Below are 14,012 nucleotides of genomic sequence, written 5' to 3'. Positions count from 1 at the left end.
TTTGTTAAATCATTCTCTTTCTGTTTTTCAAAAGTCTTAAGGTCACGCCAAGTCATCTTTAACCTAGACAGCCTGTTCCAGGATGGTTATACAAACAATCCACCCAATCTCGGTCCTTGAGATTTGGTGGGCCCTTGGTGACGAGGACAGGGCTAGTCGGACAATAACAAGAATATTGTTATCGTTATGTAACCGTACACTTCGGGTTTTTCTGTATGTAACGATTATATGATTATGATTATATTATATGATTCTTAGGTCAAGGAGGTTGTATAATTACTCTAATCTAAATGTTGTTAGGTCTAGTCCCTGTTTTTGTTATTAGTAAAATACTTTGATTGTTATTGTAGTCCCAGATGTTGTTTTTACTCATACGTGATGGAATGATCAACAACTCTGTAACTTGTGACCATAAGAATGGGACGAAAACGTCTATTCGGGGAGACGTTCGGAAGTTGTAAGGGACACTTGCTGTAATTCTCCCCTCCGGAGGCTATCTGTTGAATCCATTTCTATTTAATTAAATGTCAATAATTGAATAAGATGTCTTCCTGCAGTTATTGATAATTACGGACGAAGGTAATTATTAATGAACCTGACATTTTGGTCCTTCTGAGCCATGGAGGTCAATATACCGGAGCGAGAACCCAGGCGCTGCTGTTCGACATCTGGTAAGTGACCGTGCGCACGGCGTCTTCAAAACCCTTGGTGGGCCGGAGTTTTTCGACGGGGGCGCCTGGATTCTCGGCGGTTGAAGACTTTTCCTGCTGGAGGGAGACATCTGATGGATCTCGGGTAAGTCCACATTAATGTCTGCATGTTGTGAAGGTGTTTACAAATGCGTTAAAGGGACATTGTATGTGAGGCCCATTGTTGGGCTGGTTTCGCGTCCTGGGTGACGGCGATAAAACCCTGTGTTTATACTAGTCAATGGCAGGTACGGTGGGGCACTTTGCTGGAAAGTGTCCTGTGTCTCAGGGGTAGGCACGAATGTATTGTACTAGAGGTACAATATTGGGGCCGGGGAGTGTCCTGTGTCTAAAGGGTAGGCACGAATATACGTTGTATGTTGTTTGTGTGGTTTCTGCAGTAAAATTAAGATAAGCCTAGGAAATACAGTCGAAGGAGTGATAATAATAAAAATAGATATAATAAAGTTAACTCTGTGAGGCACACGAACTCACTACAAAAAAGTAAAATATGGGAAACACGTGTTGTAAGGCGGGTTTGGATGACGATCCAAAAAATACGTCTAACTTGTAAGGATTGGAAAAAAATTGGAAAGACAAAGCGCTTTAAAAAAAATTACACAGCTATATTTATGGATAAATAAATATGGGTTTGCTGGCCAGCTTAAAATGCATAAAATGCAGGATAATATATGCACTAATGCATAGAGGTAATATACATATATAAATAATATGTGAGTGGATAAAAGTGTAACAGCTTGTTCCACAGACACTAATGGAGGTAATATACATATATAAATAATATGTGAGTGGATAAAAGTGTAACAGCTTGTTCCACAGACACTAATGGCGAAATAAGGCCGGGGAGAAGTTAAAAAATACTATTTTGGGAAAATAGTGGGGGCTCCCTCGGATAACGGGGATATATTTAAGACCGTGGCGGCGGGAAAGTACTGTTTGGTAAGGAAAAAATAGCGGGGCCTCCTCGGCTGACGGGGAAAATATTTACCGAGATAGGTGACGGGCGCGGAGGAAGTTTAACAAAAATAAAGGGAGCTAGAAAATTAATGGGGACACTGGTATTTGATTTGGTTAATCCAGGTATGACGTTTTGTGATTACAATAAATTGGGTTTTTTTGTGATGCTTGGGCTTGTATAACAACAATTAGAATGGTTATTTCCAAGTGCTGGTGGTGCTTTGTTAATATAACCTATATGTACTGTCAATTTACAGCAATGTGATGGCTTATTGCAGCTTGGTTTTTGATCCCGTCCGCTAACGGGAAGATGGTGTTTAAAAAAAAGACAAAAGAATATATACAAAATGATCATTTAAATTTTAGCAGGGAATGTCACTTGTGTTTTTATTAGGCTCTAGACTTGCCAAAAAATGTGTCAACTGCGGGGGAAGCGTTTCTGGTGCAGCGGCTGCTGATTAGATGGGAGTGAAACATGTGGGCCGCGGGGCAGACGATTTAACTGTGTTGGGCTTTCGGGAGCGTTCGGACCGTGTAAACGACTAAAATTTTGTGATCCCTTCCGTGAAGACATTATAATAATAATAATTGGCCTTGGGGGTGCTGAAGCAAACTTGAGGGCAGAAAATGGGTTTTTGCCATATTGTTGTGCTTGCAGCATACATATTCTGGATATATGGGGTCTTGAAAAAATATTGTTATGTAGTTGAATATCGGAAGAGGGGTTAATTTGACGTTTTAATGGTTGTCTTCTCTAAAAAGCGTTGTATTTGGGCACAGGGAAAAAGCTGGTTTGTAAACATAAGATAACAATGCTGTTTTCGCAGCAAGAGTGGAGGTCATAGTTAACGGCTAATTGCGTTTTCTGTTTGGACTTTTCAGAATAAGAACAATACATGGGCTGCAAGAAATGCAAGGTTATGCGAAGGCTTTCGCATTGATATTTTGGGTTTTAAAATGAAATGTATTAAGAGGATAGAAAATCTGTTTAGTAAAAGGTTGATTTGGTAAAAAGTTTTGGATTTGGGAAATAGACCAAAATAGTCATTTTTGAGCAATTGTGGATTTCAAAGGGCTCTTAGTTAAAGGAAACTAGCTTTTGGAGGATAAAATAATATTAATACTATTTCAGAATTTTTTGATTATTCAAAATACTTTAATCCAGGAGGTTGGCTGTTTAAAAGAAAAAAAGGCCAGGATGACAAAATTTACAATATTATGGTATATTGGTGACGATAAGGTTTTTAAAACATTAAAGTTTGTAATTAGGAATTGTCTAACAAAAGGTTGATTTCTCTAATTTAATTGTTGTAGATTTTTGTTTTGGTAACAGGCTATGGGAAATGACTCTTGTCTTAAGTAAACATCATATGAGGTGATTTACAAGGTATATAGTAGGTATTGAATTATTTGGCTGATTAACGACATCAGATGGGAAATTTACAATGCAATAGTGGCATGATAAAATTCATGGCATTCATCCAAATAATTAGGTGAATTGTAAATAAAATAATTGGTTTAGGATGAGCATATTTTCCCTAAGAATGGAGTAACATGGAATGTTTTTCAAAGTGCACTTGAAAGAACATTGTCTGTTGTCCTGGCGGGAGGAAATATGCTTTGTCACAGGTCATATTGATGACTTTAAGGATATTACGGATTGGATAAGCATTGGTCAATTGATACAACCAAATAACGTTGCTTTTACGGCTTTAAGGGCATGCAAATTGGTGAGAACTTTAGCAACGATGGGGTTAATACGCCTGAATGTTACAGTGATAACGAGTGACAATAACAAGCTTAGATAAGGGAGGGAAAGGAGAAATTCTCCAAATTCCAGAATCTGGCTTAGAAACAGGTTATGTTAGTCGTTTTGGGTTTTTGACAGGATGTGGTAGTACATTAATTCTGGGAAATTTTGGGAAATTGGGGACCCCATATCTAAAACAAGTTTGAGACAAATGTGTAAATAGGCTCTATTTGGCGCTGGATGCACGAATTCTAGTGGGGCCTTTCATGTTTTGAAACAAGTGACGCTTTAGGTAGATGGGTTGTCTATGAACAAAATGGGATGGGGGAAATTCGCTTACAAATTCGGCGTGTTATCTTGGTTCATAGAATTTGGAGTCAAGTCGACGTAATAAAGGCCATAGGCGTCATGTTGTATAAATTAGGCGTGGATGAATTTGTTTTACAAATGGGGGAGATTATCTTATCACCTGAAACAAGTAGAAACAAAATTGGATGGCCGCATTAAAAGGTGATTGGCATGCTATTAGAGGGAATTGGGATTTTCCAAAAACATGATAGGGGGCCATTAGGTCATGGCGGCTGTAAAAAATAAAAACTTTAGATGTGAAACTATTCCCACCTCAATTCGGGGAACAAACAGGTAAACTGATAGCATTAAAAAGGATATAACTTTGTGTGAAACTTGAAGGTAATTTTTTACAAACGGTTAAAATACTAGAGTGGGGGTGTGTATATTAAAGGATCTACTAATGAATGCGGGGTGGATCCAGACCTTCCGGAATGTGGGGTATTCATGGCGTCCTCGAGAATTTGTGGATTTTCTCCGGGTACTCCAGTTTACTCCCACAAAAAAAAAAATGAAATTATGGATGCTAGACTGGTTGAACACACTAAATTCTTCTTTTTATGAGTGTGAGCGTGAATGATAGTTTGTCTTTTTGTGTTTTTTGATTGGCAGACCACCGAGACATAATCTATCAATAAAAGATCAATAAAGAAAATAATTTGGGCTTGAGTCAAGGGAAGACCTATGTCTCGACAAGGGGGAGGTGGCCTTGCTACAACGGCACTACAAGGCTTAGGGTTTAAATCTATATGCATACCCACATATCCATTTCAAAAAATACATATAGATTTTATTTTATTTTTATTAGATCATATGGATATCATTCCACGATATGGAATTCCAGAAACTATTTATAGTGCTCCCATTTTGTTAATATAATAGTTGTCTACCATCCACAATTGGCGGACCTTATATGAAGTCCTGTTTGGTAGACCTTACAAATTGTTATTATTCACTACACAATGACAATTGGATGATGAGGCGAATCTATCAGAGAAAAAAAAAAAACGCACACACCAAATTTAGACTATCAGAGGGAGATTTTGCTTCTCAACAGGAAACGGACGAAGCGACGGTGATTCTTGAAGACTGGATGCTGATAAGCAGCATAAAAGAAGAAACATCGGAGCAACGCAAAGTGGGAGGGTCCTTGTTACTGAAAGGGGACACGGATGCACCTTTCCCACAGTAAGAAGGTTGTCTAAATTGAAACGTTTCAAGAGGAAAACTCCCTAAACAAAGACAAAAAGTCATGTTGAAAACAATTATTGCTTTTGGGGCAATGAGATTAATGATGATTGTGATTCTATTCCTTTCCACAGTAGGGTTGTTTTCTCCAGTTGGAGAAAAAGGCGGAGGCGTTTCAATTGAGGATACACCTTCTTACGGGAGGGTAAACCGAGAAACATACACATTTACATTTAATTAACATTACCTACTAAATCAAATTTCCACATTGAAAATATATATATTTGGACTCGGCGACATCCCGGTTGCCATACAAAAAGAGATGGTGGGAAATATGTGTGGTACATTAACAGCAAAAAATTAAAGATTGGGAAAAGCCTTGTTGCAGAAATTGGTCAAGATTGGAAAGCTTGGACTGACATATTAACCTGTGAAATTTATTTCTGAAACAGGGATTTCCCAAACGGGGGATAATTGGGCGCTGTTAATGGAGTGTAAAGAAGGCAAGCACTATGTGGAGCTACTTTGGTAAAAGGGTGGTCTCAATTGAAACATTGAGGGGACGGGGTAAGATAAACTTTCTGACTTAATAAAATACGGGAAACACCAATATTAATTGAAAAGATTATTGCTCAGCAAGCAATACCATAAAACTATAGGGAACTCTTTTATATTGGGTTTGACGTCTCCATATGGTTTCAATTGAGACTAAACCATCTTACAAAAGATTAGGATAAACTACCAGACAAGGGAAAATACGATGGGATCTAACAACTCCCTCAATCACCATTCATTTGGGGAAAAGTGTTTTTACAAATGAAAAAACGTGTCCTACTTGGCAAGAAAAAATATTGAAGCAGTGTTTATCCTGTTACGCGGTAAATAGGAAGTCAATTTTTCCACTGTTTAATCATTTTACCTGCTTAAACCTTACAGGGCATGGTCTGAAGCTGGGGGCGATAAATGAGACGTGGTGTACCGGCGTTCTAAAACAAACTACACCCCTGATACCACGTTCTGGCCTATGGTGGCGGGGTGGTAGATAAATTATACGACTCCTGCCGACACGCGGCAGGACTAGGTACTTTGGTCTCACTGCTCTTACCGATGTCTGTTTTTCCATCCACAGTGGAGGAGATACAATTGGCGGCTCATAATTCGGAGGTGAAGGGTCGACCCTCCCGACATCGTCGAGAGGCATGGAGGGAAGGAGATCCAACATACATTGATGCGATTGGCATCCCCCGGGGCGTACCAGATGAGTATAAGCTGGCTAATCAGATCGCAGCAGGTTGGGAGTCTATCTTCCTTCTAATCACCCCAAACAAAAATGTGGATAGAATAAATTACTTACATTACAATGTTCAAAACTTGGAAATTATACTGAACAGGGATTTGTGGCCATGAAGGAACAACTGGCAGCTACCAGTCTGATGGCGTTCCAGAATCGCATAGCGGTGGATATGATCCTTGAAACAGGGGGCGTGTGTGCAATGTTTGGAAAACAATGTTGCACCTTCATACCGAACAACGCGTCACCCAGTGGATCTCTCACCAGGGCCATTACTGGCCTGCAAACACTGAACCGCAATATGCAAGAGCACTCTGGAGTAGATACGTCCGCATTGTCAGATTGGTGGGATAAGACCTTTGGAAAATCTAAAGATTTGGACTATAGGCACAATTACCGCTATCCTAACATTGTGTGGGTGATGTAGTATCCCCTGTTTGCGCTCCTTGCTAAGCCGACTTATAACTACTGAAATTGCCCCTACAAATTCTAAAGTACATGAGTTGTATCTTATGGGACGGTTTGGGGAAAGCAGTGAGGTCCAGGAGTACGGTAAATCCGAGGACCAATTGGACGAATATAATTATGTTTTTCTCTTTCAGACCAGCCATGGGAGTAAGGAGTAGGCAGATAAAATCGCAGTCACCGACATTTCCATTTAGTGATTACTAAGAAATGACTAATAACATACATATTATAAAAACGGGGGAATGTTGGGTTTATTCTGTTTTATTATTATAATAGTTATATTAATTCATTTCTTTATTAAATCAATCTCTTTCTTTTCTTTGTATTAATTCATTACTTTGTTAAATCATTCTCTTTCTGTTTTTCAAAAGTCTTAAGGTCACGCCAAGTCATCTTTAACCTAGACAGCCTGTTCCAGGATGGTTATACAAACAATCCACCCAATCTCGGTCCTTGAGATTTGGTGGGCCCTTGGTGACGAGGACAGGGCTAGTCGGACAATAACAAGAATATTGTTATCGTTATGTAACCGTACACTTCGGGTTTTTCTGTATGTAACGATTATATGATTATGATTATATTATATGATTCTTAGGTCAAGGAGGTTGTATAATTACTCTAATCTAAATGTTGTTAGGTCTAGTCCCTGTTTTTGTTATTAGTAAAATACTTTGATTGTTATTGTAGTCCCAGATGTTGTTTTTACTCATACGTGATGGAATGATCAACAACTCTGTAACTTGTGACCATAAGAATGGGACGAAAACGTCTATTCGGGGAGACGTTCGGAAGTTGTAAGGGACACTTGCTGTAATTCTCCCCTCCGGAGGCTATCTGTTGAATCCATTTCTATTTAATTAAATGTCAATAATTGAATAAGATGTCTTCCTGCAGTTATTGATAATTACGGACGAAGGTAATTATTAATGAACCTGACACTCGGTTATCGCGGTTAATGGGGACCGGGACCACCCGCGATAAGTGAATTTCCGCGAAGTAGGGATTCCCCTTCAAAAATGCTTAATTTGAATTTAATTCCAATTTTTCATTTATTTATTTATTTATTTATTTATTTTTTTACCCCCCTGTATACAGTACACCATATAGAATACAGGTAGAGAGAGTGAAATTTATGTTATAACAAAAAACTGTAAAATATGTTGTTTCAATGTGATATTTGTATTTTTATTTTTTTTCCAAAAAAAATCCGCGAAACTCTGAGTCCGCGATAGCTGAACCGCGAAGTAGCGGGGGAACACTGTACAAAGGAAAAAAGCAGGATTAGAGAACTTTCACCAAGAAAGAGGCATAATGTGGATGAATTTAATTTTCTAATTCATCCACTGAATTTATTTTTTAACAATATTTTTGTCCATGTTCAAGGGAAAATGGGTTACAAAGGTGTCTGCAGGTCTCAATTTCACATGAGATGTTACCAACCCTTTGTCGGAACTCCAATCCAGTTGAGGTAGCGTGTCAGCTTCTTTGACATGTAGGTCTTCCCACGAGCAGGCAACCCAATCATCACAATCACAGTAGGGGAGTTGGTCATGTAGGAGGCCCAGGCTGAAAAATAATGACAGATGCTTTAACGCTAATTAAGACAATCTTATGACAATAGGAATCACACTCCTTGATAGTACTGGGATTCTTCAATCTTAAGCAATTGTAAAAAACAAAAAAAAGAAAAGCAAGTTTCAATATTACCAACTGCATTCACTAAACTAGCGACAAATAATGCCAGAATACTCAACGTCAACGTAGGCAATCTTATGACATTATGAATGCAATTCTCAAGTGCTTTTCATTAAATTAATAAGTGTTAGGTTCATTAGTCTCACATTTATTCTATATTTTCTAGCAATGAATAACGCCTTGCTTACAACCGTGATAAGCAACGGGAAGGTCGCTCCTCTATCCAGCTGGACTTAAAGTTATGTTGAGAAACATTGACCTTTTATACGATCACTCATACCGAAGATCCGGGAGGAATCTCAATTGTTTTGACTTTGACTTCACACCAGGTGGTGATACCGCTTCCCCTCCAAAGGACTAGCAATTGTTTTGATTTCTCAAGATCCGACAGACCTTCAATTGTTTTGAATAGATGATGCTTGTTGTTTAATCTTATATAATAAATGGGCAGGAGAGGATTCGATTCGGGAGAATGATCTCGTCCGAAGGCGCGTGAGGATCAATTCTCTCTTGCAAGAAAGCCAGTTATGAGTCAGATGTCTATTTTGTTTAAAGGTATATTTGGGAATGCCTAATGGTGAACCTATCAATAAGTTTACTACTCAGGCACGTATAGTTTAATGAACGCCTCCGTCATTGCTGAATTGATTGTGATCTATCAATCGATCGCCAAGATACTATTTGCAGGTTGCAAGACAGTAAGATTTGTTGCAGTCATACATACCCTTCTTTAACTATAAAAAAATGAATGAGCTAGTTACGTGCTTAATTGGTTCATTTTACATCCTTTAAGCCAGAAAAGGGAAAAACAGATCTCCACTAGAGCTCAAACTAAATCCCTGAGTGCTGCATGCAGTTTGGTTTAGCTGGCTGTCAACTATGGAGCGGTATTCGTCTCAAAAATAGTCTGTAAGGAACCACAAATATAAGATTTTCAAATCAAATCAAAAGCCTTTATTGTCATCATACACAGCTGTGTATAACTAAATTGGTGGTGCTACTCCACAAAGTGTGTTTTCCTAGTAAAAAAACATAAATAAGTAATATAAAAATATAAAAAGCCACATCCTGGCAAGGCAAATTCTAAATTATTGCACAATCTAAGATATTGTACATTGTTATTGCACACCCCAAAGGGATTGTGTATTGTGCTAATGCAAGTTCAGAGTCCTGATGGCTGTGGGTAAAAACTGTCCCTAAGTCTATTTGTCTGTGTTTTGTGAGACCTGCCAGAGGGCAGCAGCTGGAAGAGGTTGTGACAATGTTCCCGGCCGGCTCTGCTGAGGTAGCGAGGGCTGGCAATGTCATCGAGTGAGGCCAGAGAGCAGCCGACGATCTTCTGGTCAGTTATGATCACTCTTTGCGTGGCTTTTCTGTCTCCTGCCGTGCTTCTAGGGTACCACACAGTAATGCAGTATGCCAGGATGCTCTCCACAGTGGCTCTTTAGAAAATTACCTGAAGCTTAGTGTCCAAATTGTTCCTTCCGAGTACCCTCGGGAAATGGGCCTTCTTCACCACTGCGATGGTGTTGGTAGACCAGGAGAGCTTGTTCGTGACGTGGACCCGGAAGAATTTGAAGGACTGGACCCTGTCTACGCATACTCCATTTATGAGGAGAGGGCCAGATCTGTGCTGCGTTTGCAAAGACAGTTTGTTGACCTCATCTCTGTAGGCAGACTCATCCACCCCTCCTGAGATGAGTCTGACCACAGTGGTGAGATCGGCAAATTTAATGATTGAGTTAGAGTGGTGGTTCAGTGTACAGTATGTGTACAGGGAATATAGAAGAAGACTCAGTCCACAGCCTTGAGGGGAGCCAGTGCTTAGTGTAATGGAGGAAGAGAAGTGGGGACCAAGTTTAACAGTTTGTGGACGATTGGTTAAGAAGTTCTTAATCCAGAAGCAGATGGAAGAGGAAAATCCAAGGTGAGTTTGTCAGCCAGAATGTCTGGTATTACAGTGTTGAAGGCTGAGCTATAGTCAATGAAAAGCATCCTCACAAAGTTCCCATGGTGCTCCAGGTGGCTCAGTGCTTTGTGTAGAGCTACGGCAATGGCGTCCTCAGTGGACCTGTTTACTCTAAAAGCAAACTGGTGAGGGTCAACTAAGGGAGGGATTGTATACCTGATGTGGCGGGCGACCAACTTTTCAAAGCACTTTCATGATCACAGGCGTAAGTGCAACAGGCCTATAATGATTCAGGCTGTCAATGGTTGGCTTTTTAGGGACAGGGATAATGGTGGCAGTTGGCTTGTGTCTGCTCCAGTACCCCCGCAACCCTTGATAGAATAAGCGTTGCAGAAAATGATTGACTAAATACAAACAAACAAAGAGGAATGCTGAGGAGTAACAATAGTCAGTGCCATATTTAGCTTAATGTTTCACTCAAAATTGTATTTGAGTGGGTGACTTTTTAGCCAAAGTATTTAGAAACCAACTGGAGCAAGAGGAGGAAAAAAACACAACCCAGTCAACCTCGCTTCCTTAAAGGATAGAACAATGTGTAAAGCAAATACTTGTCAAGAACAGACTTGTTTGGAACCCTAGGCACTCAAGATGAGTTCATTTTGAGAATAATTCATGGAAGAACTCAGACACATTGCAATTTTCAAAGTATATTCAACTCAGCAGACTGGCGACTTGAGTGGTTAGCACGTTGGCCTAACAGTTCTGGGGTGCTGGATTCAAATCCAGGTCCGTCCACCTGTGTGGAGTTTGCATGTTCTCCCCGGGCCTGTGTGGGTTTTCTCCAGCTAACTCGGTTTCTTCCCACATTCCAAAGATATGCCTCGTAGGCTGATTGAACATTCAAAATTGCCCATAGTTTTTAGTGTGACGATGAATGGTGCTGCGATTGGCTGGCCGAGTGTCCACAGATTGCATTTGTAGGATACCAGATTGTTGAAAAGGTGTCCTCTTTATGGGTTGGAATAAAAATCTGCACCCAGTGTGGCCCTTTGTGGAATGGTTTGCCCACCCCTGGTCTACATAGTGCTTAATAGTTCATATACTTTAGGGCCACACCTGAATCATCATTTTATCCTTGAGGAAAATAATTAACACACCACTTACAGCACTTTTTTTCAGTCCTTTTGGACTCCACTGAGCCATCTACCATGTCTGCAGGTCTCCGATGACGGGCAGCCATGGGTCAGCTGCCTGTGCTTGATATTCCCTAGTTGTTGTCACAATGAAGTCAGCATCTTTCTGTGGAGAGGATCGAAGCAGCAGAAGACGCATTGAGGGGTGACATAAATGCATTGATGGTGACTTTATAACATATTGATGTTTGGATAACTATGTAACTTGCTACTATTTTAATAATCAAAACGGGTCAAAATGGAACATTATTAAGGCGTTATGTGCATATATAACACACAGACACCAATAAATCGGTGGCAGTCACAGATTAGAGCTCGACTTTTACTAGCGAAGCATGCGAGCACAAGGCAATACTGCTTAGTGCTCCATACTTTTTTGTACATGACAGGTCTCAGTATTAATACATTAACTCAATACTGAAACCTGAAAGTGTCAGAATAATAGAGAAACAAATTGGAGATGAGACATCAAAATAGACACACTCACCACGACTGCTGCAAGTGCCACTTAACCTTCGTTTCTTCTTTGTTAAACTGTTTCCATCAGTTTGTGACACCTTCGCCTCCTCGGGTGTTTTCTGATCCTCCTACTTTCTTGACAGGAAGTGCACGCTAGTCAAGTTACCTCATACAAAAACATATAATCTCCGGTATGAGTTAAAAATTAAAATTACAAACAATGAACCAGGCAATTGCAAAGGCATGAAAAACGTATGAGATTTCCTGTAGGCCCCACGCCGTAGCAAAATGGGTTAACCAGCCGAACCCAAAGTTCTTAAACATTACAAATGAAAACAGAAAATGGATAATCAGTACCAACAAATGTATAACGTGTAAGACTAAAATGTCGCTTTTATTGTGAAGGCTGCTGCTTAATATTATTCGATTGTGAAGGCTGCTGCTTAATATTACTTGATTGTGAAGGCTGCTGCTTTATATTACTCTTTTTCTTGTTTCTAACGATTGCATCGCCGGTAAGATGCGCCACGTCCATTGTGTATGACGCAATTGAGGCAGATTTCGTCAGAATCTTGATTGGTCAGAGGGTTTGTCACTGTAACGTCCGAATTTTGTCAATATATGCCACAGACAAAGGGAAAAAACAAAACACTTCAAACATTTAGTGGCATTCCACTTTAATTCGATAAATCAGTCATATCCAGAAAATGTCATATTGCAATAAACATGATATATTCTCTCAGAAGACAATCCAAATATGACATTAACCAAACCATGTTAGTTATGTGCTTAGTTTGTATAAATGTATGTACTCTCGAAAGGCCAATATTTTTGCTTGCCTTGTTGCTTCATCACTATGACGACAGATGCAGTAGTGTTATTGGGCAGCCATGAGGCCATGTGTTTTTGACTTTCTGGCAGTGGCAGGCTGTCGGGGCCTTCATGGGCTTCTGTGCTGGCCTAAGAAATATCTGAATCATATATTATATTTTGTCCATCAATACTTATTAAAGAATCCCAAATTGTCTCTTAGCTTCCTTTTACTGCTTTTCCCCCTGGTTGCACTGCTTCCAGGTGTGTTTTCATATTGAAGCATTTAACCAATCACATTTCAGCCATTATTTATTGCCAGGGTCAGAAATCTGACTCAAGGCCTTCACAATCAGTTTTGCGGGCTGTGCTGCATTAAACAAGCGTTGATAAGACTGTTGCTTTAACCAATCAGAGTTCGATTTAGTGACACCAAGGCCATTTCGCAGGCGGATGGATACGCCACCGCTTTCACCAACTATGAATGGCTAGTAGGCGGACCAAAGCCAAAGTGAGTCAGCCAGAGATCGTAAACTACACCCACAATGGCAGACGGGGAAAACAAATGGATTTGGTTGCAGATTTGCTCACAAAGCTATTTTCCAGATGGATTTTTCCAGAAAAAAATGGTCAACATTAAGAAAGGGTGGTCAACTCCAAAGCTAGCAAGCCTGTTACAGCTGGGAAAAGGGTGTGTCCGTCATTTTCAGTGCGCTAACTATGAGAGCTACCAAGCTGTATTTGGAGCTAGCTGCACAAGCAAATATATTGGTGTGTTGATTTAAAGCCATTTTCAAGACGGACTATGCCACAAATATGACAGGACAGGCTCTACCTACATCATTTACTTTGATGGCGATAGAAAAGTAGGACGAAAGAAAGGAGAATGGGTTTTCTGTACAGTTAAAAATGACTTTTGGTGAGTAAAATATGGCTATATTCCTAAATAATATTTCAATTGTAGGCCCGGTTCTGACATCTGAAAAGCCCCAGTGTTTGTATTTCATCACTAAATGCTGCTAGAAAGTGGATTTTACCCAATTTTAGTGCAATTTTGCCATTTCGCCAATGACGTCCATTAGTCTTTTCCCGGGAAAATCTCCCCCTGGTATGTTTGTAATGTCTGAAAAGCTCCAATATTTGTATTTAATCAATAAATGTTGCTAGGTAGTGGATTTAACCCTACTTTTGTTTATTGATAATTTTTTATGTGTCACAGCTGTAGCTGCAGTGG

At 39.8% G+C, this 14,012-nt stretch overlaps 1 protein-coding gene and 1 long non-coding RNA gene across 4 annotated transcripts in view; one reads left to right on the top strand and one right to left on the bottom strand.

Moving 5' to 3' along the window:
* LOC144199468 (6-phosphofructo-2-kinase/fructose-2,6-bisphosphatase 2-like) overlaps positions 1 to 12,462 on the bottom strand; it is a 37,041-nt gene extending 24,579 nt beyond the window's left edge. Inside the window, exons 1-4 of one of the 3 annotated variants that reach the window (XM_077721134.1) lie at positions 12,422 to 12,462; positions 11,997 to 12,099; positions 11,481 to 11,615; positions 8,153 to 8,278 (exon numbers count right to left, since the gene is read on the bottom strand). In XM_077721134.1, the coding sequence (XP_077577260.1) occupies positions 8,153 to 8,278; positions 11,481 to 11,556 (202 nt within the window). In that variant the 5' untranslated portion in view covers positions 11,557 to 11,615; positions 11,997 to 12,099; positions 12,422 to 12,462. Of the gene's footprint in view, positions 1 to 8,152; positions 8,279 to 11,480; positions 11,616 to 11,996; positions 12,397 to 12,421 lie in introns of those variants that run through there. The other 2 variants (XM_077721144.1, XM_077721126.1) reach the window with 2 other exon arrangements.
* On the top strand, positions 3,311 to 7,652 carry LOC144206323 (uncharacterized). The gene is made up of 2 exons (XR_013328335.1): positions 3,311 to 4,953; positions 5,088 to 7,652. It is a non-coding gene; the product is annotated as an uncharacterized LOC144206323 (long non-coding RNA).
* Positions 12,463 to 14,012: the final 1,550 nt, after the last annotated feature.

This window comes from Stigmatopora nigra, chromosome 1 (assembly GCF_051989575.1).
Source record: "Stigmatopora nigra isolate UIUO_SnigA chromosome 1, RoL_Snig_1.1, whole genome shotgun sequence".
In the NCBI taxonomy this organism is placed as follows: Eukaryota; Metazoa; Chordata; class Actinopteri; order Syngnathiformes; family Syngnathidae; genus Stigmatopora; species Stigmatopora nigra.
The sequence above is the reverse complement of the archived record's forward strand: the minus strand, read 5'-3'. Positions and strand labels throughout refer to the sequence as shown.